The sequence below is a fragment of the Lynx rufus genome, unplaced genomic scaffold, assembly GCF_022079265.1.
Source record: "Lynx rufus isolate CCGP_SWC_20201006 ecotype Redwood Valley unplaced genomic scaffold, mLynRuf1.p SCAF_2, whole genome shotgun sequence".
NCBI classification, from domain to species: domain Eukaryota; kingdom Metazoa; phylum Chordata; class Mammalia; order Carnivora; family Felidae; genus Lynx; species Lynx rufus.
Window position 1 is genome coordinate 63,182,202 of NW_025814834.1, and position 23,841 is coordinate 63,206,042.

General features: G+C 37.9%; 2 protein-coding genes across 5 annotated transcripts; one reads left to right on the forward strand and one right to left on the reverse strand.

Annotated features, from left to right (window-relative positions):
• Positions 1 to 5,272: 5,272 nt before the first annotated feature.
• Positions 5,273 to 13,594, forward strand: METTL5 (methyltransferase 5, N6-adenosine). 4 transcript variants are annotated; one of them, XM_047084478.1, is made up of 8 exons: positions 5,273 to 5,361; positions 5,591 to 5,745; positions 7,627 to 7,741; positions 8,113 to 8,294; positions 9,504 to 9,586; positions 10,375 to 10,426; positions 13,045 to 13,094; positions 13,489 to 13,594. In XM_047084478.1, the coding sequence occupies exons 2-8, from the start codon at positions 5,637 to 5,639 to the stop codon at positions 13,525 to 13,527; spliced, it is 630 nt and encodes a 209-aa protein (XP_046940434.1). In that variant the 5' UTR covers positions 5,273 to 5,361; positions 5,591 to 5,636; the 3' UTR covers positions 13,528 to 13,594. The 4 variants fall into 4 exon arrangements, with proteins under 4 accessions (XP_046940434.1, XP_046940436.1, XP_046940435.1 ...); XM_047084480.1 differs by lacking the exon at positions 13,045 to 13,094; XM_047084479.1 differs by lacking the exon at positions 10,375 to 10,426.
• SSB (small RNA binding exonuclease protection factor La) lies at positions 13,291 to 22,368 on the reverse strand. Its single transcript, XM_047084477.1, has 12 exons — positions 22,267 to 22,368; positions 20,495 to 20,569; positions 18,457 to 18,560; positions 18,194 to 18,368; positions 17,421 to 17,528; positions 17,230 to 17,330; positions 15,935 to 16,006; positions 15,579 to 15,621; positions 15,049 to 15,189; positions 14,249 to 14,435; positions 14,001 to 14,132; positions 13,291 to 13,686 (listed from the first exon to the last, which is right to left on the reverse strand). Exons 2-12 carry the CDS (start codon positions 20,558 to 20,560, stop codon positions 13,595 to 13,597), a joined length of 1,221 nt encoding a protein of 406 aa, XP_046940433.1. The 5' UTR covers positions 20,561 to 20,569; positions 22,267 to 22,368; the 3' UTR covers positions 13,291 to 13,594.
• Positions 22,369 to 23,841: the final 1,473 nt, after the last annotated feature.

Below are 23,841 nucleotides of genomic sequence, written 5' to 3' on the forward strand. Positions count from 1 at the left end.
AACTTTCACCCCCTTCTGACTACAGCAAGAGCTGTAACAGAGGATACCACTACAGACCCTGAAGGATAATAAGGAAATACTACTAACAATTCTATACACATAAATTTGATAATTTAGACGAAATGGACCAATTTCTTAAAAAACATGAACTACTACAACTCACCCAACATGACACTGCTAATTTGAATAGCCCTAAAATTAATAATATTAAATTTGTAATTTAAAAATTCCCTTCCTCAAAAATTTCCAGGTCCAGATGGTTTCACTTTAGAATTTTACCAAACACTTAAAGAATTAACGCCAACTGTATATAATCTCTTCCAGAAAATGGAAGAGAAGGGAATGTATTCCACTTCATTTAATGAAGCTAGTATTACCCTGATACCAAAACCAGACATAGCCAGTACAAAAAAAGACACTTACAAATAACCTTCATAAATACAGAGGCAAATACCTTTAATAAAATATTAGCAAATAGAATTCAACACTGTATAAAAAGGAATTTATACATCCTGACCAGGTAGGATTTACTCCAAGAATTCAAGGCTGTTTCAATATTTGAAAATCAATCAGTGTTACCCACCAAAGTAAAAGACTAAAGAAGAAAAATCGCATGATCATATCAATTAATATAGAGAAAGCATTTGACACAATTCAACACCCATTCATGATCAAAACTCTCAGGAAACTAGGAATAGAGAGGAACCCCTCAACTTGATGAGGTACATCCCACAAAACACCTACATCTAACAGTATACTTTATGGTGAAAAAGTGAAAGTTTTCTCCCAAAAACGGAAAACATGGCAAAAACGTCCACTCTTACTACTCTCAGTCAACATAGCATGGGAAGTTCTAGTCGGTGCAGTAGGCTAATGAAGGAAATAAATGCATACAAATAAGAAAGGAATAAATTTGTCCTGAGCTTCAGAGGACATGGTTTTCCACACAGAAAATTCTAAGGAATCTACTAAAACAAAACAAAAACCTCCTGCAACTAGTAAGTTTAGTAAGGTTACAGAATACAAGATAAACATATTATACCTCTATATATTATCGATTAACATTTGAACACTGAAATTTAAAATGTAATACCACTTACACTTGCTCAAAATGAAAATTAAATACTTAATGGGGGCACCTAAATGGCTCAGTCTGTTAAGCACCCAACTCCATCTCAGGTCATGATATCATGGTTGGTGAATTTGAGCCCTGCATGGGGCTCTCTGCTGTCAGCACAGAGCCGACTTCATATCCTCTGTCTCCCTGTCTCTCTGCCCCTCCCCCTCTCCCAAAAATAAACATTAAAAAAAAATTAATACTTAAGCATAAGTCTAACAAAACATGTATAGGAGTTATATGCAGAAAACTACAGAATGATGATGAAAGAAATCAAAGAAGATCTAAGTAAATGGAAAGACACTGTATTCATGAATTGGAAGAATCAATGTAGTAAAGACATCAATTCTTCACAAACTGATATATAGGTTTCACCCAATTCCTATAAAAATCCCAACAACATTTTCTGTAATATTGGCAAATTTACTCTAAAATCTATATGGAAAGATAAAGGAGTTAGAAGAGTTAAAATTATTTCTTTTTTTTTCCCCTACACCCAACATGGGGCTCAAAGTCAAGACCCCAAGAACAAGAGTCACATGCTCTACTGACTGAGCCATCCAGGCGCCCCAAAACAATTTTTAAAAACAAGAATAAAGTGGAAGGACTCAAAGTACCTAATTTCAGGATTTATTATATAGCTTCAGTTTAATACTATGTGGTATTGGAAGATGTACAGACACACAGGTTGATAGAACAGAGTAGAAAATCCAGAAATTGACTCACACAAATATACTCAACTTTTTTTTGACAAAGGTACAAATCAATAATGGAGAGAGTGTAGCCTTTTCAACAAATGGTGCTATAGCAAATTGGACATTCATAGAAAAAAAAACTCTACTGAAATCTCAAATTTTATATAACAAATAATTTGATATGAATTCACAGACTTAAATATTAAACAGAAAACTATAAAACCTTTACAGAAAAACATAGGAGCAAATCTTTTTGAGTTTTAGGGCCAAAGAGTTCCCAGACTTGACATCAAAGACTGATTCATGAAAAGAAAAGTTGATAAACTGGACTTTATTAAAATTGAAAATTTTTATTCTGCAATAAAGGATTTAAAAAAGCTACAAACTGAGAGAAAATATTTGGAAACCACATATCTGACAAAGGACAAGAATCTATAATATATTAACAAATCTCAAAACTGAACTGTAAAGAAAACACATTCAATTAGAAATAGGCAAAAGAGGGGCGCCTGGGTGGCGCAGTTGGTTAAGCGTCCGACTTCAGCCAGGTAACGATCTCGCGGTCTGTGAGTTCGAGCCCCGCGTCGGGCTCTGGGCTTATGGTTCAGAGCCTATGGTTCAGAGCCTGGAGCCTGTTTCCGATTCTGTGTCTCCCTCTCTCTCTGCCCCTCCCCCGTTCATGCTCTGTCTCTCTCTGTCCCAAAAAAAATAAATAAACGTTGAAAAAAAATTAAAAAAAAAAAAGAAATAGGCAAAAGAGAGGTGCCTGGGTGGCTCAGTCAGTTGAGCTTCCAAATCTTGATTTCAGCTCAGGTCACAATCCCAGGGTTGTGAGATTGAGCCTTGCGTCAGGCTCCGTGCTGAGCATAGCGCCTGCTTCAGATTCTCTTTCTCTCCTGCCCCTCTCCCCAACTTGTGCTCTCTCTCTAAAAATAAAAATTAAAAGAAAATAGGCAAAAGAAATGAACAGACATTTCACCAAAAAGGATATACAGGTGGTAAATATGCACATGAAAAAGTGTACAACATCATTAGCCATTAAGGATGTGCAAATTAAAACCTCAATGAGGTATCAATATACACCAACTGAATAGCTAAAAAGAAAAATTGTGGCAACCCTAAATGCTGGCTAGGCTGCAGAGAAGCTGGGTCACTCATATATGATGGGTGGGAATGTAAAATGATATAGCCACTCTGGACAAGTTTGGAGTTTCTTTAAAAGCTAAACATGGATTTACCATATGACCCAGTAATTGTGCTTCTGAGCATTTATCCAACAGAAATTAAGACTTATGTTCACACACATACTGTACATGAATTTTCATAGCAGCTTTATTTGTAATAGACAAAACTTGAAGCAACCCAGATATTCTTCAGTAGGTGAATGTTTAAACAAACCCTGGTACATGCATACCACAGCAATAAAAGGAAACAAATTGTTGATACACATAACTTTAGAAGGTTCTCCAGAGAATTATGGTGAGTGAAAAAATTCCCCAGAGTTTACATACTGTATGCCTCCATTTATATAAAGTTCTTGAAATGACAAAATTCTAGAAATGGAGAACAGATTAATAGTTGTTAGGGGTTATGGAGGGCTGGAAGGAAGTAGGTGTGGCTACCAAAGTGTAACATCATGGATCTTTGTGGTAAAGGAAATGCTGTCTTGACTGTATCATTGTCAATATCTTACTTGTAATACCATACTATAGTTTTATGAAATATAATTATTGGGGGAAACTGGGGGCAAAGATACACAGGATCTCTAAGTATTATTTTTTTAGTGTTTATTTTTGAGAAAGAGAGAGAGAGAATGAGCAGGAAGAGGGCAGAGAGACAGGGAGACAGAGTATATGAAGTGGGCTCTGCACTGACAGCAGAGAGCCCAATGTGGGGCTTGAACTCACAAACCATGAGATCATGACCTGAGCTGAAGTCTGATGCTTAACCAAATGAGCCACCCAGGCACCTCTAAGTACTATTTTTTATGGTTATATACGAATCTACAATTATCTCAAAGTAAAATCTTTATCTTTAAAAAAAAGAAAGAAAAAAATTGCCTTCAACTTCAGATGAATTCATTGTCCTTCCACATACCGGGCTAGTTTCAATCATTCGTTTGGCTCCACCTCCTTACTCTAGCCACCTCCTCCTCAATAGATACCACCACCACCACCAACAAAAACTAACATTTATTGGGCATTTGTTATGTGACAATTTTATGTGGTAGCTTTACACAATAGGAACTTTACATATCTTAATTCCCTTAATCTTCATAACAGGTAACTTTGAGTTTTATTCTTCACAGGAAATAGCTTCAGACACCACTCTCTCTAGTTCATTTTCACACATCCTCATCCATCCACTCCTTTTGTTTCCCTTCCTTTAATAACGAAGCATGGCCATTCTCCAGATTAAGGGCAATTCTTTCACTTATGCACAGGATCCCATCTTTTCAGGATTCTAACTCCTTCCAATATCCTTCTTGTATTTTAATGGTTTATTTATTGGCGGGGGGGGGGGGGGGCAAAAAGAGGAGGGTACAGAGGATCCAAAGCGGAATCTGCACTGACAGCAGACAGCCCTATTTGGGGCTTCAACTCACAAACAAGAAGGATCAAGACCTGAGCTGAAGTCCTATGCTGAACCAACTGAGCTACCCAGGCGTCCTTTCTTCTTGTATTTTTTAAACGTCTGCTTTTCTATAAGCGCTATCCTGTCTGAATTTAGGTGTGCTCATGTCTCCTGCCACCGTTAAAAACAAAACAAAACAACCTTCCCCCAACCTTACTTAGCACCAACTATTCTCACTTTTCATAGCGACGGTTCTTAAGAACTGTTCACATTGGCTCTAATTCCTAAACTTCCATTCATTTCACAATCCACCACAACTTGCTTTCTGCTTCTAGTCTATGAAAGCTGACCCCTCCCCTTCATTTGACACACTACCCATTCCTTCATTTAAACTGTCTTCCTTACATTTTCTTACATCACCACCCTGTGAGTGTTCAACTTAAGTGACACAGGTAACCTAAAAAGAGGGAAACGAATGTAAAACAAAGTAGGGCATGAGACTGGCCAAGGAGGCAAAGGTAAGTGGAAATTGTTACTTTTTGAGACGGGCCTCCTGAGACTGGAAGACAGAGCTAAACCAGGTGTTAACACCAAGCCACCGTGACTTTCCCCCTTGCTTTCACCTTTCTTCCCTCATCCTTTGGGGGCCTGCAGGTACTCAAGGAAAGGTAGAGGGTTTTGGCCCTGTGAGAGGCGGCGGAGTCCGGTTTCGTAGCTTCGAGAAGGGACGGCTCTACCGGCGTCCACCGGTGGGTGATGCTCCCGGGTCGCCAGCGGAACCCGTCCGCGGGGCCGCGGTTGCAGCTCGGAGCCGGGCCGCCGGGCAGCGGACACGGCCGCGCGTGCGTGGCAGCACTTCCGGCCCCGGTCCAGGCGCGAGTAGTCTCCCGGAGCGCCCTGACGCGGCGCGAGGAGCGTTGTGTTGACTCCGGGCTGCAGCCGCTGCGGGTCTCCGAGGGGCCCGAGATCAGCTCGGTATAACCTGCGGGCGGATCGGAGGCTGGCCCCAGGCTCCGCCTGCCGCTGGCGCTGAAAGGAAAGCTTGAACAGCCTGGGCTGGGTGTGCGCTTTGCTCCCTGCCTCCCCAGTCCGGCCCCGGCCAGCGGCAATGAAAAAAGGCGTGGGGGTGGGGGTGGGGGTGGGCGTGGGGCCGGGGGTAGATGGGGGGGGGGGGGAGATGCAGGTTAAATGGGTTTCTCTGCAGATCCAGTGCCGGTAAATCCTGCGACCCCACACTTAAAAAAAAAAAAATGAAGAAATTAAGGCTTAAGGAACTAGAAAGTCGCCTGCAACAAGTGGATGGATTCGAAAAGCCCAAGCTACTTCTAGAACAGTATCCTACCAGGCCGCACATTGCAGGTAGGGCGGCTGGTGACCAGGTCTTTGCTTCCCAGGGTTAGTCCCGTGTACTTACTCCATAATGAAAATAGAAGTTATTTGAATACAAAGAACGTCTAGAGGAATTCTGCTCTGAGATTGCATAGCACGTTAGAGAGGACTGTTTTGACACTGCAGCTAAAGACAGCCCCCCCTTTATTGTTTTACTGTTTAGTTTTCTGCACACCCCTTAACACTGTCAGACATCATTTTAATGTTTGTTTCTGTCTTTATACTATAAACTCCTTGAGGGTAAAGAATTTCTCGGTCGTGTTCACACAATGAATGAATACTAGGGTTGGTAGCCAAAGGACTGAGTTTAACAAATCCAGAATAGGTGCTATAAGGATGAGGATGCGTTTCAATTTTTAATGACCCAGAATCATCAGTGTTAATGTAAGAGATTGATATTGGGACTACAGGAGAAAACAGGAAAAAATATTCATATTTAGTAAATCTATTACCAGAGTCACTGAGGAGTCTTAGGAAAATTAATTTGGGAATCCCTGCCAGCTCCAACATAGTTCTGTTTCTAAGCAATGAAAATCAAGGAAAATACATGCATACCTGCACTTAACTCCAAAGTATTGTCAGAACTCCAAGCAAACTGGCACAAAACTGTGTCTGGGTTAAGACCTATTTTCTCAATTTAGATGACTTTTTTTTTTTTTTTTTTTTTTTGAGAGAGAGAGAGAGAGAGAGACAGAGTATGAGTGGGAGAGGAGCAGAGAGAGAGGGAGACAGAGAATCTGAAGCAGACTCCAGGCTCTGAGCTGTCAGCACAGAGCCTGACGTGGGGCTCAAATTCACAAACTGTGAGATCATGACCTGAGTTGAAGTTGGACACTAAACCAACTGAGCCACCCAGGTGCTCCTAGATGACTTCTTTAATGTATTCTGGCTGTAGGGTTTCTTAGTGAAGTCTAATTTTTTTTTTTTTAATCCATGTTTCATACCCATGGTGTACCATGCACGTGGATGTACTAATTCTTTGAGATACCAGCTCAAAGTCACTAACACCTGCAGCAGTAATTGGGACAGCAGTCAGACTGCAATATCCCTCTAATTGTGTTTTTCATAAAACCCCTGGATCCTAGGGCATCAGTGATGGCCAGTAATTCTTGCTGGGTTCAGATATCCACAGGGAGATATCAGTGGTGTTACTCACGCTTAACTTTTAGTATATATCCCACATCTTTGTGTATTTGAAAGATTGCTTTCTGATCTCAGCAGCTTCCGCTGTGCTCCTCAGTTCTCTTACTAGTTCTCATTAGTAGATATGCATATATATCTGTAGATCATGAGTATATGTGTCTAAAAGCTATATTGTGGATATAGGACTTCTCCTTTCCCATTCTATCTTGAACTTAGGGTACCTGTGTTCTAGTAACAAACTTGTTGCCAAAAAGTTCTGTGCCATTTTAATGTTAATGTTGTTCAATATTAGTGGCTCCCCGACTTACAGATTTCACAGATCAGTAAAATTTCAAAACAGTTTGGAGACTGACACAGGGTTGCCAAGTTGATATTTTGACAAAGACATTTTTTAAACCTATTTACATTTCAACATCAAATAAAGAACTAATGTATATGTGTGTATGGCAATGTTTTGAACAGGCTGAGGAAAAAACATTTTAACCTTATTTTTCTATTTTATTTTGAGTTTTGTCATTCCTGGCATTGTCAGCAGAGTAGTTTTTGGGAGCCACTGGTGTGCATTATTGTTCTTTGTTTTTAAAAATAATCTGGAACACCATTTGGGGAAGGAATAATGCAAAACAAGAAATTATGTTAGTCATTTACATGAATTGGATTTTGGTCATCAACTTGCTCTTATTTCCTAATATGTTTTTTATCTTTTAGCATGTATGCTGTATACAATCCATAATACATATGATGACATTGAAAATAAAGTGGTTGCAGATCTAGGATGTGGTTGTGGAGTTCTTAGCATCGGAACTGCAATGTTAGGAGCTGGGTAGGTGATCCTGTATGTAATGTTTGGGTATAGGATGGCCTTAATAAGAAACATAAGTAGAATTAACTGAATTATATTTATGAGACTCTACACTATGAGATGAGGGGAGCAAGAATCTGATACTGAGTACATTATGAATGAGCAGAACAACAACAAAAAAATTAAAACACAAAATGGTTAACATCAGCTATCAGATGCCTCCCTTATACACACCTCAGTTTCCAACCCTTGCCAGGTTGGGAAATCATGCTGTTGAAAGGCAATACTCACTCTTACTTTGACAGTTGGGTTAAAAAAGTATATGGTTTTGATTTTGTCATTGTTTTGACTTGGGAGCTATAAGTAGTCACTCTTTGTGTTTTGTATTATAGGCTGTGTGTTGGATTTGACATAGATGAAGATGCATTGGAAATATTTAATAGGAATGTGGAGGAGTTTGAGTTAACAAATGTTGACATGGTTCAGTGTGATGTGTGCTCATTATCTAAAAGAATGTCCAAGTCATTTGATACAGTAATTATGAATCCTCCCTTTGGGACCAAAAATAATAAAGGTTAGTAAGAAGAATCATGTGTACTGCTGTATTTGTAGAAAAGCAAGTTTTAAAAGTCATTTTCTTATTGATTGGGCTAAATGATTTTATCATTATTCATTAAATAAACCATCTCTTACCTATATAATTAGTACAATTTCAATTAAAAAAATTTTCTTAAATGTGTATTTATTTTTGAAGGAGAGAGTGAGTGTGAGTTGGGGGAAGGGCAGAGAGAGAGAGAGAGAGAGAATCTGAAGCAGGCTCCAGGCTCTAAGTTGTCAGCAGAGTCCAACGTGGGGCTCGAACTCATAAACCGCAAGATCATGACCTGAGCCGAAGTCAGATGCTCAACTGACTGAGCCACCCAGGCGCCCCATACAATTTTAATTTTTTAATGCATGGCTAGGGAATCGAATTTTTCAATCTTTGTTTTCATCTATTTGTACTAAGTGAATAGTCTTTTTACTCATTTACTATTTATACTGTGCTTTCAAGAATGACTTACCTAACCATTATGAATGATTATAATAATCCTGTAAAGGCTGTTATACTTTTTTTTTTAATTTTTAATGTTTATTTATTTTTGAGAGAGAGTCAGAGTGCAAGCGGGGGAGGAGCAGAGAGCAGGAGATACAGAATCCGAAGAGGCTCCAGGCTCTGAGCTCTCAGCACAGAGCCCAATGTGGGGCTCAAACTCATGAACCATGAGATCATGACGTAGCCAAAGTCGGACACTTAACCAACTGAGCCACCCAGGCACCCCAAGGCTGTTATGCTTCTAAAAACCTCTTTTTGATGCCTTAACACATGAGGGTTTCAACATGTATCCATTAGTAACAGTGATGGACTCTATTTATTTTGTGTATGCTTTGGGCAAGGAGGGTAGGAAGTTGGTAAGAAGATATGAAAAGTTTTCCCTCCAGCCCCCATCTGATTCTGATTACTATTGTTCCTGTTCTCTACTTCCTTGAAAGCTGTTAATTTGGAATATTAAAAGTTTTACTTTAGCCTTATTTAACCAAGATAGTAGAATTCTGGTTTTATTCTATCAACTTTAAAAGATATTTAGATATTTTACTTATTTGTATCCTGTCTTTTTGAAGGAACAATTTGAAGTGTCTATTTTGGAATTTGGAAAAAAAAAGTTTTTAATACCTGGTAGTCATTTAATCTTTTATTTTGATAACAGATATATAATGTAAATAGGAGCTTTTTCTATCTTAACAGGGACAGATATGGCATTTCTGAAGACTGCTTTGGAAATGGCAAGAACAGCAGTGTACTCTTTACACAAATCCTCCACTAGAGATGTAAGTTCAAATCATCATGATATTGTCAATTTAAAATTCATGACAGTGTTTTTAAGGATTTGTTGTGAATACTAATTACCAAGGTATCTATTTCTCCTGACCTTTATAAACATCTGGCACTTAGAAACTGAATTTTCCCTTTAAGTAGCTAGCATTTGTGATTAGCTTTCTCCCAGCCTTACATAACTTCTTTTGCCACAGATTTGCTCAAGCAGGAACTGTTACCAGGAAAGAGACTATGAAGTGTGGTATAACTACAGTTATAATATGTCCTAGTTAGCTAAGTCCTGGTACTCCCATTGTCCCTTTGTGTGCATGAGGGAGGCAGTAAGACCTGATTTTTAAGAACACTGAGCCTGGAGCTAAACTGATTTGAATTCAGAACCTACCTCTTCCATTCTTCTTCTTGCCAGCATGTAACATATGGAAGTATGTAAGATGTATTCTAGAACACTGGGTATATTATCTATCAATATAACATAGTGATCAAGGACACAGACTGTAGAGCCAGACTGCCTAGGTTCATATCCAGACTATGGTTTCCCTGTGTTGTCCTGGTCAAAGTACTTGAATTCAGCTTTACCACCTATACTACTGTACTCACCGCGACACTTACAGTATTGAAATGGCTTGGTTTCTTATTTTCAAAATACTACCCATCCAGTTGAAAAAATTTTAAGGGTCTAATGAAATATAAAAGCTTGAGAACTCAATATGAAATATTAGCAGTAAAGCAATTTTCAAAAACTTATTTTAAAAATCAGCTCACATTAACATGTTATCTTCAGCATATTCAAAAGAAAGCTACAGAATGGAAAATCAAGATAGATATTATTGCAGGTAAGACAATTTTTTAAGTTTTTCACAAAACAAATCTAAGTCCTAATTAAGGACAATATATATCAGCCCAACCAGATTTTGTATATAGATGCTGAGAAAAGATATCATAGAATATGTTTTCAGTTTAGCAAAATTCAGTTTAGGTGATGGGTAATAGAAATGAAGTAATAGGTAATGGGTTGGAAATGAAGCAAAGGCAGGGTAGAGTGTTTGGCTAAAACTCTCAATTTATGCATTTTACTGAAAATTTATAATAGCACCCAACTATTTGGTCACACCGGGCTCAGAACAATATATAGCATTGTAGTCACTTAAGAGCTTGAGCTTGGAGTGGGTCAGACCTGTGTGAAATCCATTCATGGAAAATACCACCAGATTATGCCTCATTACTTTTTTTTTTTTAATTAAAATTTTAATGTTTACTTTTTTTTTTTTTTAATTTTTTTTTTCAACGTTTATTTATTTTTGGGACAGAGAGAGACAGAGCATGAACAGGGGAGGGGCAGAGAGAGAGGGAGACACAGAATCGGAAACAGGCTCCAGGCTCTGAGCCATCAGCCCAGAGCCTGACGCGGGGCTCGAACTCACGGACCGCGAGATGGTGACCTGGCTGAAGTCGGACGCTTAACCGACTGCACCACCCAGGCGCCCCTAATGTTTACTTTTGAGAGCACGCACATGCACAAGCAGAGGAGGGGCAGAGAGAGAGAGGGAGACACAGAATCCGAAGTAGGATCCAGGCTGAGCTGTCAGCACAGAGCCCTACTGGGCGTGTAAACTGTGAAATCACGAGCTGATGTCAGATGCTTAACCAAACGAGCCACCGAGGCTCCCCGATTACTTTTCTATTTCAATTTTCTAATTGTCCCTGAAGTCAAAGAACATGAAGCTTTTTTCTTTTAGTGGGGGATAGGATGTAATCATCCACACTGTAAATGTTTGATACATTTTTATTAATAAATTGGGTAATATTCACAAACATCAAAATGGGCAGAACCTGTAACTAGGAGCTAACTGTAAATCCAAGTAATTCGGAAGGCCTGAAATAAGAATACAATAGGGGAAATATCTTTATTTGATAATAAACTGTCCAGGATTAGCACTGTGGTATTAACCATGTAACTAGATCAGGTATTATTAATAATAATTAGTAATGTAATTATACAGTCTTCCTATTTACCCAATACTGTCATTCTATACCTAGTTTAAGGTATTAGAATATGCAACCTGGAGCACCTTAAAACAATTCCACACATACCAAACCCCTGCCTTGCTACTCCAAATGTTGTCCTCAGACCATACTATTGACATCACTTGGGAGAGGAGTCTTGCATAATTCTAGGGTCCACCCAGACTTACTGAAATACACATTTCAAAAAGATCTGATTTGAAGATGATTGACTGCACATTAAAATTTGAGAGCTGTAGCCTATAGAGTTAGAATTTATGTTGGGAAACGTGAAGAATAGGCTGTCTCATTGCCATCCCTCTAAAAGTGTTGTTTGGAGAACCTACGTTATTTCTTAGATTATGAAAAATGGATTTTCATTTGAGAGCTTAGTAGGAAAATAATTACTTACTACCAATATTAAAATCCAGAGAAGAGGGGCGCCTGGGTGGCGCAGTCGGTTAAGCGTCCGACTTCAGCCAGGTCACGATCTCGCGGTCCGTGAGTTCGAGCCCCGCGTCAGGCTCTGGGCTGATGGCTCACAGCCTGGAGCCTGTTTCAGATTCTGTGTCTCCCTCTCTCTGCCCCTCCCCCGTTCATGCTCTGTCTCTCTCTGTCCCAAAAATAAATAAACGTTGGAAAAAAAAAAAAAATTAAAAAAAAAATCCAGAGAAGAAATTAAAAAATAAGCATGATTATGATCGCCAGCTATAGATTATTAGGAAATTAAAATTAGAAAGGTACTATCTCTTTTGTTCAACCGTTTTGGTTTTTATTTTTTTTTTTTTTAATTTTTTTTTTTTTTTCAACGTTTATTTATTTTTGGGACAGGGAGAGACAGAGCATGAACAGGGGAGGGTCAGAGAGAGAGGGAGACACAGAATCGGAAACAGGCTCCAGGCCCTGAGCCATCAGCCCAGAGCCCGACGCGGGGCTCGAACTCACGGACCGCGAGATCGTGACCTGGCTGAAGTCGGACGCTCAACCGACTGCGCCATCCAGGCGCCCCTCGTTTTGGATTTTAATGTTTATTCATTTTCGAGAAAGAGTGCTAACGGGGAGGAGTGGAGAAAGAGGAAGACAGAATCTGAAGCAGGCTCCAGGCTCTGAGCTGTCAGCGCATAGCCCAAGATGGGGCTCAGACCCACAAACCATAGATCATGACCTGAGCTAAAGTCAGACGCTTAACTGACTGAGCCACCTAAGCACCCCAACTGTTACCCTTTCACACTCTTCCCCATAACCTCAAATTATGGTATAAATGACCAAAATAACAAAAATGCCAACCTCAGTTAGCCATAGCTAATCTCAGGGAAATAGCAAGTCAAATGTTCTCCTTACCAGGGTTAATTTAAGTACTTCCTTAATTTCTTGAATGTATGTATATATGTCAGGGGTGGTAAATGTTTAGAAATGTAATTTTTATTCTTAGATGACTTTTGTTTTATAGAGTTGCGATATGACCTGCCAGCATCATACAAATTTCATAAAAAGAAATCAGTAAGTCTCTTGATTCTGGCTTATCTACATTCAGTATTGAAGAACTTTTCAATGAGTGTTTCCAGTGTTAACAAGTTGCCCGAGTACATAAAGCCAGCAGGAGATAGAATAATTATCTATGGGAAAACAGCCAATATTCTGGTTTAAGTAAATTCTTTCTCATATGCTTTAGACACAAAAATAAAAAAAACCTAGGTTTTTGCTTTTTTATACAGTACATATTTTATTAGTTTGTACTAATACATTCTCATATTACAAAGGCAATTTACTGGAAAGATCTTTTGATATTTAAATCATTTGAAATAACACAAACAAAACTATACATTAAAAAAAAATCCTCATTTGTATAACAAAAAAGACAAGTTAAACAACAAAAAACTTTCCTTTCTTACAGGTGGATATTGAAGTGGACCTAATTCGGTTTTCTTTTTAAAAGCGTCTAAAGACAAAAGCAGCTTAAAACCTAATTAAGATGAATAAAAATTTTTTTTTTTACTAAACTACTGGTCTCCAGCACCATTTTCTGTTTTCTGTTGTTTTAATGCAGGTTCCTCTTCTTTGTCTGTTTCTTCTCTTGCTCTTTTTGCTGGTCCTACACAATAACAGAATTTTTGTTATGTTCACTATATAGGCATTACTCTATTTTAATACTGAGCATAATTATCAAAAATAGTTCTGTTTAAAAACAACTTCCCAACACCAATGAGAAGGCTTTTCCTTTAGTACAGATCTTCTGCTCTCTAAACTTATCTTCCAAACATCTTTGTTTTCTACTTGTAAAACAGGATAACTTGTGTAAAATCACTGTCCAAGAATGTCACTATACAGAAGTTGAAAAACCCACATTGCTGTCCTTTCCCACAAATAATTTCTCATGAAAGTACCAAAGGACTTAGAAAAACTTACCGGATGCACCATTTTGATCGTGTTCATCATCACTATCAAATTTTGTTTTCTTGCCCTGAAACTGTACTTTTCCTTTAGCTGACCCAGTCTGGGCAGCTTTATTTCCCTTTCCCTTTCCTTTAAATCTGCGACCTATAGAAACATAATGAGAAATCCATTAAGAAATATTTTAAATCTCTTGTCAGTGTCTCTGAACAAGCAAATGAGTTAAAATAACCAATGGTCAAAGACAAATCAGAACTAATGACCTTTTGACTTCCATTTGTTTAGAGATTCTTGTTGATCTTCTATGATTTTTTTCAATGCTTCTTTTTCCACATCTCCTTCTAGTACTTCCCATGTCACTTCTTTGTTCCTTAATTGTAGGTTACCATTATTTGCATCTTTGGCTTTATCCAGTGCTTCCTTAGCTTTTTCTTTAAAAAGAATTATCCCCTATACCAAAGACAGACAATGAAAGCCACACCCTTAAGGTTTTTTTTAGATCCATAGTTAATTCCTTTGCTCAAGTTATTTTTCCTACCTTGCAAATCTTCTATGCCATTACCAGTTTCAATGAATTTTACTAAACTTCAGGAAGGAAGTTACCACAAAACTCATAGTCACTAACATCAACAGTTATTCATAGTATAATTCAGAAAATATCAGACATCACATCCAGTGATGGCAGTAACAAAATGGAAAGTAAATGAGTAAGTAAAAACTATTTCATAAACACATTAATTAAAAAATTATATTATTTCTACTAATGTTGCCTTCTAAAAGATAAGTTTCGGGGCACCTGGGTGGCAAAGTCGGTTAAGCGTCTGACTTCAGCTCAGGTCATGATCTCACAGTTCGTGGTTTCGAGCCCCACGTCAGGCTCTGTGCTGACAGCTCAAAGCCTGGAGCCTGCTTCAGATTCTGTGTCTCCCTCTCTCTGACCCTCCCCCACTCATGCTCTGTCCCCCGCTCTCTAAAGAAGTAAACATTTAAAAACTAAATAAAAAACAAAAGTTTCTATGGATTTTTAAACTGATTGCTAAAAAGCACATGAATGTTTCCAAACCTCTTTTGCTCCTCTGACAAAGTCTATCCATTTTATTTCACCATGACTTGAGAAAAGGATGTGCAAATCCTCTCTACAGGTCTGATCATCTAACTCCCCTGAAAACTTCAGCAAGCAGCCAATCTTCTCTTCTAGAGATTTCTATAAAAACATACAAAGCAACAAAGAAGTTTCTTAAAAGTAACCACAAACGGCTTAAACCACTCTATACCTAATACATGGAAAAGGCTATAAATTAAAATGTTATTTTGAAGTAGTTTAACAGTGCATTTTCCTATGTCATCCCTTGTTCCACAACAGCTTGATTTTAACTTAATTTCTTCAACAAGTAATATTTACTTAGGTATATATGTTAATAAATAAATCTAGTTATTAAGTTACTTCTCTGGATAAATCATGATTTTAGGCAATATTACTGGGCTATGACTTTCGTACAATAACAACTATAGACATGCCTCAAAAAGTCCTCACTTTTTAGTCTCATAAATTTGAATTAATGATTTCTTTGGATACCAATAATACATACTTACCATTTCAGCATGTTCTGCTAACTTTTGTTTTTCTTCTTGCTCTCTACAAAAGAAATGTTAGAACGTTTCTTTTACTGCACGAAAAAATTAAATCCTGATAAAGTTAACCTCAATCACGATCACACACTCCTTAGTAATCAAAGCCAGTCCATAAGTTTTCTGATTGTTCAAGGCTGGAACGCAACACAATGTGGCCCCCAGATTATCAAGGCAGCTTAAGATCTCAATGTTTCACTAGCAAAAGAAAAATCTGCTACTCATTTCAGAACTCATCATCAAGCGCCACTTCCCAGAACCATTAACTCTATCCCTGTTAAACCTTTAAGGAATTAAAATGACTGGCTCAACGTACTTACTGTTTAGCTCGTAATTTAGCTTCCACTTTATTTTGCTTTCTTTCTTCATTTTTTTTTGCAAAGTAATCTTCCCTAAAGAACACAAAATATAGGGACTGAGTTCATGAGAACAAAGATAAGATGCAAATTATTTTGAGTGATTTAAGCACAGGAAGGAATGTTACATTTTCTATCAACATAATTACCTAAAAATTCAAAAGATGTCAAGGAAGTTACTTATTTTAATAGCTTTACTAAAAACCAATTCATATTCCATAAAACTTACAACTTTTAAAAGTCTACAACTCAATTTTTTTTTTTTTGTATATTCAGAATTGCACAACCATCACTACCATCTAATCTCAGAACAAAAAGAAACCCAACACCATAATAATCTCACACTGGTTTTCTCATTCATGTGTAGGGAAAAAAGTAAACTAGAAGTTATGTAAATTCTTTAATGTTTCATAGAATTTTCTACAGTGTTACTTTCACAAAAGGAGAAAATTCTACAATCTCTGAAACCCAAGAATAAGATCTATTATGGAAATTACATTAAAAAATACTTTTGAGGGTTAACACTGATTGCACGATTCATCAGTTTTCTCTAAGTCCATCAGATTTAGCACATGGCATTTAAAAGACTGCGTAATGAGAAAGTAGGGGACAATGGCCTAACTTTACCACAAAACGCTCTGGTTTGTCCCAATTTTTGACACATACACACACACTAAAGAATGTGGTCCAGAGCACCTGGGTGGCTCAGTACGTTAAACCTCTGACTCCTGATTTCGGCTCAAATCATGATCTCAGACTGAGCCCCGTATTAGGCTCATCCCGAGTAAGGAGCCTGCTTCAGATTCTCCCTCTCCCTGGGTCCCTCATCCTCCCCTGTGTGGGCACTCTCTCTCAAAAACAAAAACGTGATCCAAATCCATATTAAATAGTCCTTTGTACTAACAAATATAGACATGTATAGACTATGAGAACTAAGAACAGATGGGAATTGTACAGGGATTGATTCTCTAACCACACCAAAAGCCCAAACTGTACTAACTTGATTATACGTTTTAGATGCAAAATAAGTACTAAAACTTAATCTTTATTAACTGCTAACAGTGAAAAGGTACTAAAAAACACTTAAGGTCTCAAAGGACTAGTAGTTTCCACTGAGCAAATGTCAAGTATTTATCAAGGAATGCCCAAAGATACTAAAAATATTGTCCTTACAGGAGATGCTATTCCAAATTCTATATGCCAATGTGTCAACTCCATATAACTAAGCAGCCAAAAGAAACATCAGCATAAAGACTTACTTGAAAAGTATTAGCAAGTCTGTGTCTTTATACTTCTGGCCAGGGGTGTCAACAAACTTCTTAGCAGATTCAATACTCTCAAACACAACAAATATTGATCCCTATGAAAAGGGGAAGAAAACCCTTTTTAAAAAGGTATGTCCCATATATTTTTCAACTAGATAAAGTCTGTTAATATCATACAACTGTACCTTAAATGCTTTGTGCAATGTTCTTCTCATCTGAATATTTAGTACTTGACCTTTATCTTCTAACCATTCTTTTATGTCATCAAGGGTTGCATCAGTTGGGAAGCCTTTCTGTGAAGAGTAGAAAGAAATGGACAAATGACTTCTCAGGTAAACAATTTATCAGAAATTCTGACTCATTCTGTCTTGAAACCAAGCCAAGGATACACATATCCATCTCCCTCTGTCCCTTAAATGTTTAACAACAGCTCTAGTTAAGAGCCACTGTACTCCAGTGCAATAAAAGTGACTAATTTAGAATTTGCTTCAAAATAATCTACTTGGGACAGAGATAAAACAAGATTAATTGTGTGTTAATAACTGAAGTTGGATAATGGTACATTATACAGTCAATCTACCTTTGTAGGTCTGACATTTTCCAGGAAAAAAAAATTTACTTAAAAAAATTAAGATGCTAAAGAAAATTACTATCAAGATTGGCTACTGATAAATAAGATGTTGATAGGCACTGGGTGCTTACAACATGCCCAAGATTTTGTACAATGGTATATAAGGGTTTTTTTCATTTAATTCTCATAATAGTTCTATAAAGTAAAAAATATTCTCCTCGTTTATGAAGATAAGGCTTAGACAGGTTAGGAACATTGCTCAGGAACACACAGTAAATGGTAAAGCTATGATTCCTGAGTCTTTATCCTTATCCACTCTACCAAATGGTTTTTCTAAATAAGATATATTTAAGATATAATTAAGTGCGTTGTTAAAGGCCTACTTACAATATACACAGATCTGTTTTTTACATCATTCTTATATTCATCAGTCACTTCAGGGAGGGGTTTGCTTGGAGATCTTCTGATTTTAGTTTTATCTTCACTTATTTCCATGAGTTCAGCCTTTGATTTGCTCAATGCTTCTACTATCACATTAAAGTCTGTTGTTAGACGGTTTAACCTGAAGAATATATATAAAAGGATCATAAAACTTCATAGTAGCACTTGTTAACAGAAAACTCTAAAGATGATTTTAAAAAGGTTTTTACCTATTGAATTTTATCATTATCTCCAAAGGTACCCAGCCTTCATCCAGTTTAATCTGTTCCTTTAAAAATTTGTCCCGTGGCAAATTGAAGTCACCAAAATAATACTGCAAGATAATTACATTATATTTCAGAGCACTGTATAATATTGACTCCAATTCTGAAGCTGTTTTTTTAATTACCATTACATCACCATGTTCTATTCTTTAAAAATACATGTCATAACTTAAGAAGCAATAAACATTTTCTCCCAAATATACTATAATGAAACATTTACAATACAAATTAAAAAGATAAAACCAAAAATTTATTACTGAAACAATGTAATTAGCAGATATGTGAATAGACTATCAAGTCTTTAAAAACATAGTTAAGGATTTAGTATATGAGAAGCCTCTTGTTTCAAATCAGTGTGTGAAGAACAGATTGTTAAATAAAAAGAACTGGAATAAACTGATTAATCTCTCTAATTTTTAAAAGTTAAAAAAAATAGGCAAGTGTTTATTTAAGCATAAAAACACTATTTCTCAGTATAAAAGCAAAACAGACAAGAAAACTATACATGGAAAGACCCAGGTATGACTACTTGGAATGCCAAAAGTAACTAAAATGTAAAAGACAAAGAAGTTTGTTAATAATTCTTATAAATCAAGGGTGAAGAAAAAACTCTGAAAACCCTAATAGAAAAATGGGTAAAGGACATCAAAAAATTACTAAGAATGTAATCTAAACATATAAAAATAACACTTTTCACCTAACAAACTGGCCAAAATTCTAAAAACGGGAATACATAGTACTGTCCTGAACACAGACAAATGGTCATGCAGGTGGAGATGTAAACTGGCAATAAGTATCAAAGGTTTTAAAAAATGTGTATAACGCTTGAGCTGGAACATCTCCTTATCAGTGAACATTTTTACCAAGATTTATATATAAAGATATTCATCACAGAACTCTTACAGCTAAAAAAATAGAAATACCCTACATCAAACAGGGGACTGGGTAAATAACTGAGGACACAAAACTTTACTCCCCCAAAATGCATCCATGTGTGATGGGGAAAGGGAAGGAAATAAGAATTATGTTAGTGTGAGCACTGACCACAAAGTATGAAGGGGTATTCATTAGGTTTTTAACTTTGATTACTGCAAGAGAACAGAATTTGAGAGGTGGCAGATTGTGGAAGGGACATTATTAACTCTGTCTATACACATCTTTGTACTTTCTAAATGATAAACTGAAGTTTGTAATTTTTCTTCACAAAAATTATAATGAAATTAGTACAAAAACTTGTAGCACAGGATATTTTAAATGGCAGAGAAGTGCAACTTAAAAAGTTCTGAGAATTGCAAAAACCACCAAATGATATGATCTGAAGTTCCTCGGTAAGAACAGAAAACATTAAGAGATAATTTCCCACAGAGCCATTATGGACACTGAAAAGCTTCAATTTAAATATAATACCTAAGTTCAAAAAAATGCTGACTGAAAATAGACACTCCCTCTCTCTCTGCCCCTCCCCTACTCTTGCTCTCTCCCTCTCAAAAATAAACATTAAAAAAAAATAAGACACTCTGAAATCTACTAGGACCTTCAAATAGATAAAGTGTTATTTAACAGAGAAGTTGCTTTACAAAGAATTTTTACTTTGTTATGTGCCAGGAACTCTTCTGAATGTTTTACATTTTATTAACTAATGTAATCTTCACAACAACCTTAGGAGGAGGAGGGTACTATTATCCTCACTTTATAAACTGGGGAAGGAAAGCAAAAAAGTAACATTAGTCTATAATGTTACCTTTTGAAAGGTTTGCAGGTCTTGGATTTCATAAACTGATTTCACTAATACAAAACTCTACACTATTGTGAGTTCATCTAATTCCAAGTATCAAAGACAAACCAGATGTTTAATACTCTACACGAAACGTTTAATAGGTCAGCATAGTGAAATTAAATGTTCCTTCTGTATTTGTTTTGAGGCTCTACATTTCCTTTCAAAGAAAGAGCGCATTTTTGCAATTTAATATCACAAGAATCCTACCTCAATCTGATGACAGATTTTGGCCTCGAGAGCAGCCATTTTTTCATTATCACCATTTTCAGCCATTGTGGCTATCTGCAAATTTTCCCAAATTGGCATAAAGAGGTTATTATTTTTTTTTGCATACCACTCAAGACTAGAAGAATGTTTTAAAGCTATCAATTATTTTCTAAAAAATCAACATTTTTAATTTCACAGTTTCAATTTCTCTACTCAATTCTCAAATTTCAACAAAAGAATGTTGGAATAAATGATGGAACATTGAAAAGGATAGATAATCTGCAACCCTTTCAGTAAATCACGTTTCCATCTCTATAACAAAGCAAGTAGTTATCTTCACTTAGCTGATCAAGAAAGCATTGGGCAAAAACTCCATTCAACTCCTTACCAACCATGTCCAGCTTTAAGCAGATCACCATCTGTCAGTATATTTCGATCCATCTCAGTTCTATTTGTTTGGCGTGGGTTGCACGTCTTTTAAAATTACTCACAGCTGACTTACCAAAAACTTATCAGCGAAGATTAAGTATCATAATAATACTTGAAAAAATCAAATATTACCATCAGGGTTAGATTAAAATCTGTATGTTAAGGAACACGTGATAATTTAAGAATCTGGGGGCACTAAAATAATGTTAAGCTGGGGGTATGCCCCCGAATTCACCAATATATTGGTTAGCCTTACAACCAGTTTCCTGTTTCACTTCCCTGACATTGGCATTGAAGGAAAAAGTGAGGTTGTGAGGCTGGTTTGCTAGGCAGCACAAACCAAGTTTTCTGACTTGAAATGACTTGCCTCCAGTGCTCTATTAAACCACCCAGTCATCCACATTTACAAAAATATATTTGTAAGAACTCATAAGGATAGATGCCACTAGTTGACTCTAGTGAACTATCTTTGGTACACTTCTTCAAGTTACCGCTTTTCACACTGTAACTGCTATGCAGTAATCTGGATGCACACTGGAAGCTCCTATAATAGGTATTTGTATGGTGCCATTCCACTACAAAATTTGCTCGATTTTATGCATTGTTTGCCGACCACAACCTACATTCCTAAATTATTACCATGATCTAGGGTCCCTTACAAAGCAAAGGATGAAACAGATAAGAACTGTTCCGTCGTTACAAGACTTCTTTGGCCTACCCAATTTTGAAACTTCCGTTTCACAAGATAATGTACATCTAGAAGTTAAATATTACCTACACTTTCTCACTTCGCACAGAATCCTTGACGTGAGTGAACGAGGGACACTAAAGACCCTAGAGAGGTGACGCTAGAGGAACACCTGCGGCCCCCATTCCCCGACCTCCAGTTGGTCCCACGGGATCCAAGGGCGCCTCCGGCGATTCACCACAGCCAACCACCTCAGAAACTGAAAACACTGCCCGAAACGTCCACCTTCGGCGACACCGAAACACGGAGAAGGTAGGAGGTCGAAGACGCAGTGGGAATGCCGGCAGCCTCCGTCCAAAGAACCCGCCTGAGTCCAGTCCCAAAGCAACCACTGGCCCGCTCCGACCCCAGCACGTGCGGGAAACCCCGGTTCTTGCATTCCTCTCGGGCCAGCTCTGCACCTTGCCGCGGCCCGCGCCCCTCCGCGGCCAGCCCAGCGCGCCACCTCGGGCTGCGGCCCACGCGGCGCTCGCCCGGAACATGCGGACCAAAGGAGTGGACGCACCCGGCGTGAGGCAGAAAGGAAAGGGAATGCGCCGCAGCCACGCAAAGCATATCCTTTTGTACTTCTCTTATGCCACCCTGAGTTGCTCACCTTTAAGGTCCCGGTCCCACAGAACCACGCCACAAAAACACTAACAGCGACAACAACGTCTCCACTTCCCAGCGCCGCCGGCTGGCCTACCGCGCGTAAGGAAGATGGGGGCCTTCCCGGCAGCCCTCGCGGCCCAAGTGGGCGGAGCTTCGGGCGGCTGGAGCCAGCGCCGCGTAAGGAGTATGCGCGCCGGCCGTGGGCTCCCACGGCCCGCGAAGTCCCGCCCCCTCGCCAGGGAGATTGGTTTGAAGTGTCCTGCAGGGTGGTGGAGAGTGTTAGGGTAAATATATATTAAGTATTTCTAGACCGCGTTTGTATCTCCGGTACTTACTTCGGCTCTTCATGCGTATGAAGTTTTGGCTTTTTTTCAGATTATACTTCTCAAAAAATTTGTTTTACTTGATCCGTATATATATATCTAAACTTTATCGCGTTGTGATAGTTCTCAAAAAAATGGCAAGTGAAATTTTTTAAAAATCAGGGATTCAGGAATCTTAGGGTTGAGAAAACAACAGAGTAGAGCGTTTAGGAGCTGGGAATCTGGAATCCGATTGCCTGCGCTCAAGTAATGGCTCTCCTTGTTTACAGACTTTTTCGTTGGGCAATTTACTCAGCTTCTCTGTCCCTCATGTATCAAGTGGGGCCAATGATAAATATTACCTACTTCATACAGTTGTGAGCATTAAACGTGATACAACATGTTCCTTACTGGGAACTGCTTGGCATATAGTAGGAGGAGCAGGTGACGTTAATTTAAAACAAAAAACGTCATTTTAGAAGACCAAGATGCCATCTAATGCAGAAATCTATTACCTCTGCTAGAACTCTTTTCTATTAGTATACTTTTTGCACGATAATATAGTCACTAACGGAGTTTTTTTCTTGTGAAGTAATCTTTATTTTCCCCTCAAGTTTTCTTGAAAATTTGAGATCCCTAAAGTGATCTCGGCTTTTTGGCAGTCCCAAAATAGATCAAATATATTTATTTGGGGAAAAAAATGCAGTTACAGATTCAATCCAGACATTGCATCAAGACGATGAGAAAAAAAATTAGGTATACTCAGGTAATTTTAATTCAAATTAATCAGGTTCTCTTTTATTCACTTATCAAGTTCAGTACTTATCTAGTCTCTACTTTCTGCCAGACTTAATTAAAAAGTTAATTTTCTTTTTTTTTCAAGTCAGTGAGAATTTAGGTATTTAACAAAACACATCAAATATGTGTCAAAGTACTCTCACTCATCCATTCAGCAAACTGTTTTATTACATACCTACTAATGTCCTGGTATGGAGCTTAGCACTGGGAATAAAAAGACCAGACTCTGCCTAGAAACAGTGGCACCTAAACAAATGTAACTGCTCCTTTATGCCCTATAGTGTCTGGGTAGAACTGCAGGTACAGTCTACTTGGAGAAACCACGTTTACTGCGGGATATTTATTTAGTGTTTCTATTGGGTCCCTAGTCCTTTAGTCTCTCTCTCCCCTCCCCTCCCGCTTCCATCTCTGTTCTTCCCTTTCTCTCCCTACCCCCTCCCTCCCCTTCCCTCTCTCTTCCAGAGGCCAAGCTTCCTGGC

Coding starts and splice junctions, on each gene's coding strand:
- METTL5 (XM_047084478.1), top strand. CDS start 5,637: ATGAAGAAATTAAGGCTTAAGGAACTAGAAAGTCGCCTGCAACAAGTG. Junction 10,427..13,044: donor CAAGATAGATATTATTGCAG/GTAAGACAATTT, acceptor TTTGTTTTATAG/AGTTGCGATATGACCTGCCA. Junction 13,095..13,488: donor AATTTCATAAAAAGAAATCA/GTAAGTCTCTTG, acceptor CCTTTCTTACAG/GTGGATATTGAAGTGGACCT.
- SSB (XM_047084477.1), bottom strand. CDS start 20,560: ATGGCTGAAAATGGTGATAATGAAAAAATGGCTGCTCTCGAGGCCAAA. Junction 18,369..18,456: donor ATAATGATAAAATTCAATAG/GTAAAAACCTTT, acceptor TATATTCTTCAG/GTTAAACCGTCTAACAACAG. Junction 17,331..17,420: donor CATTGCACAAAGCATTTAAG/GTACAGTTGTAT, acceptor CCCTTTTCATAG/GGATCAATATTTGTTGTGTT.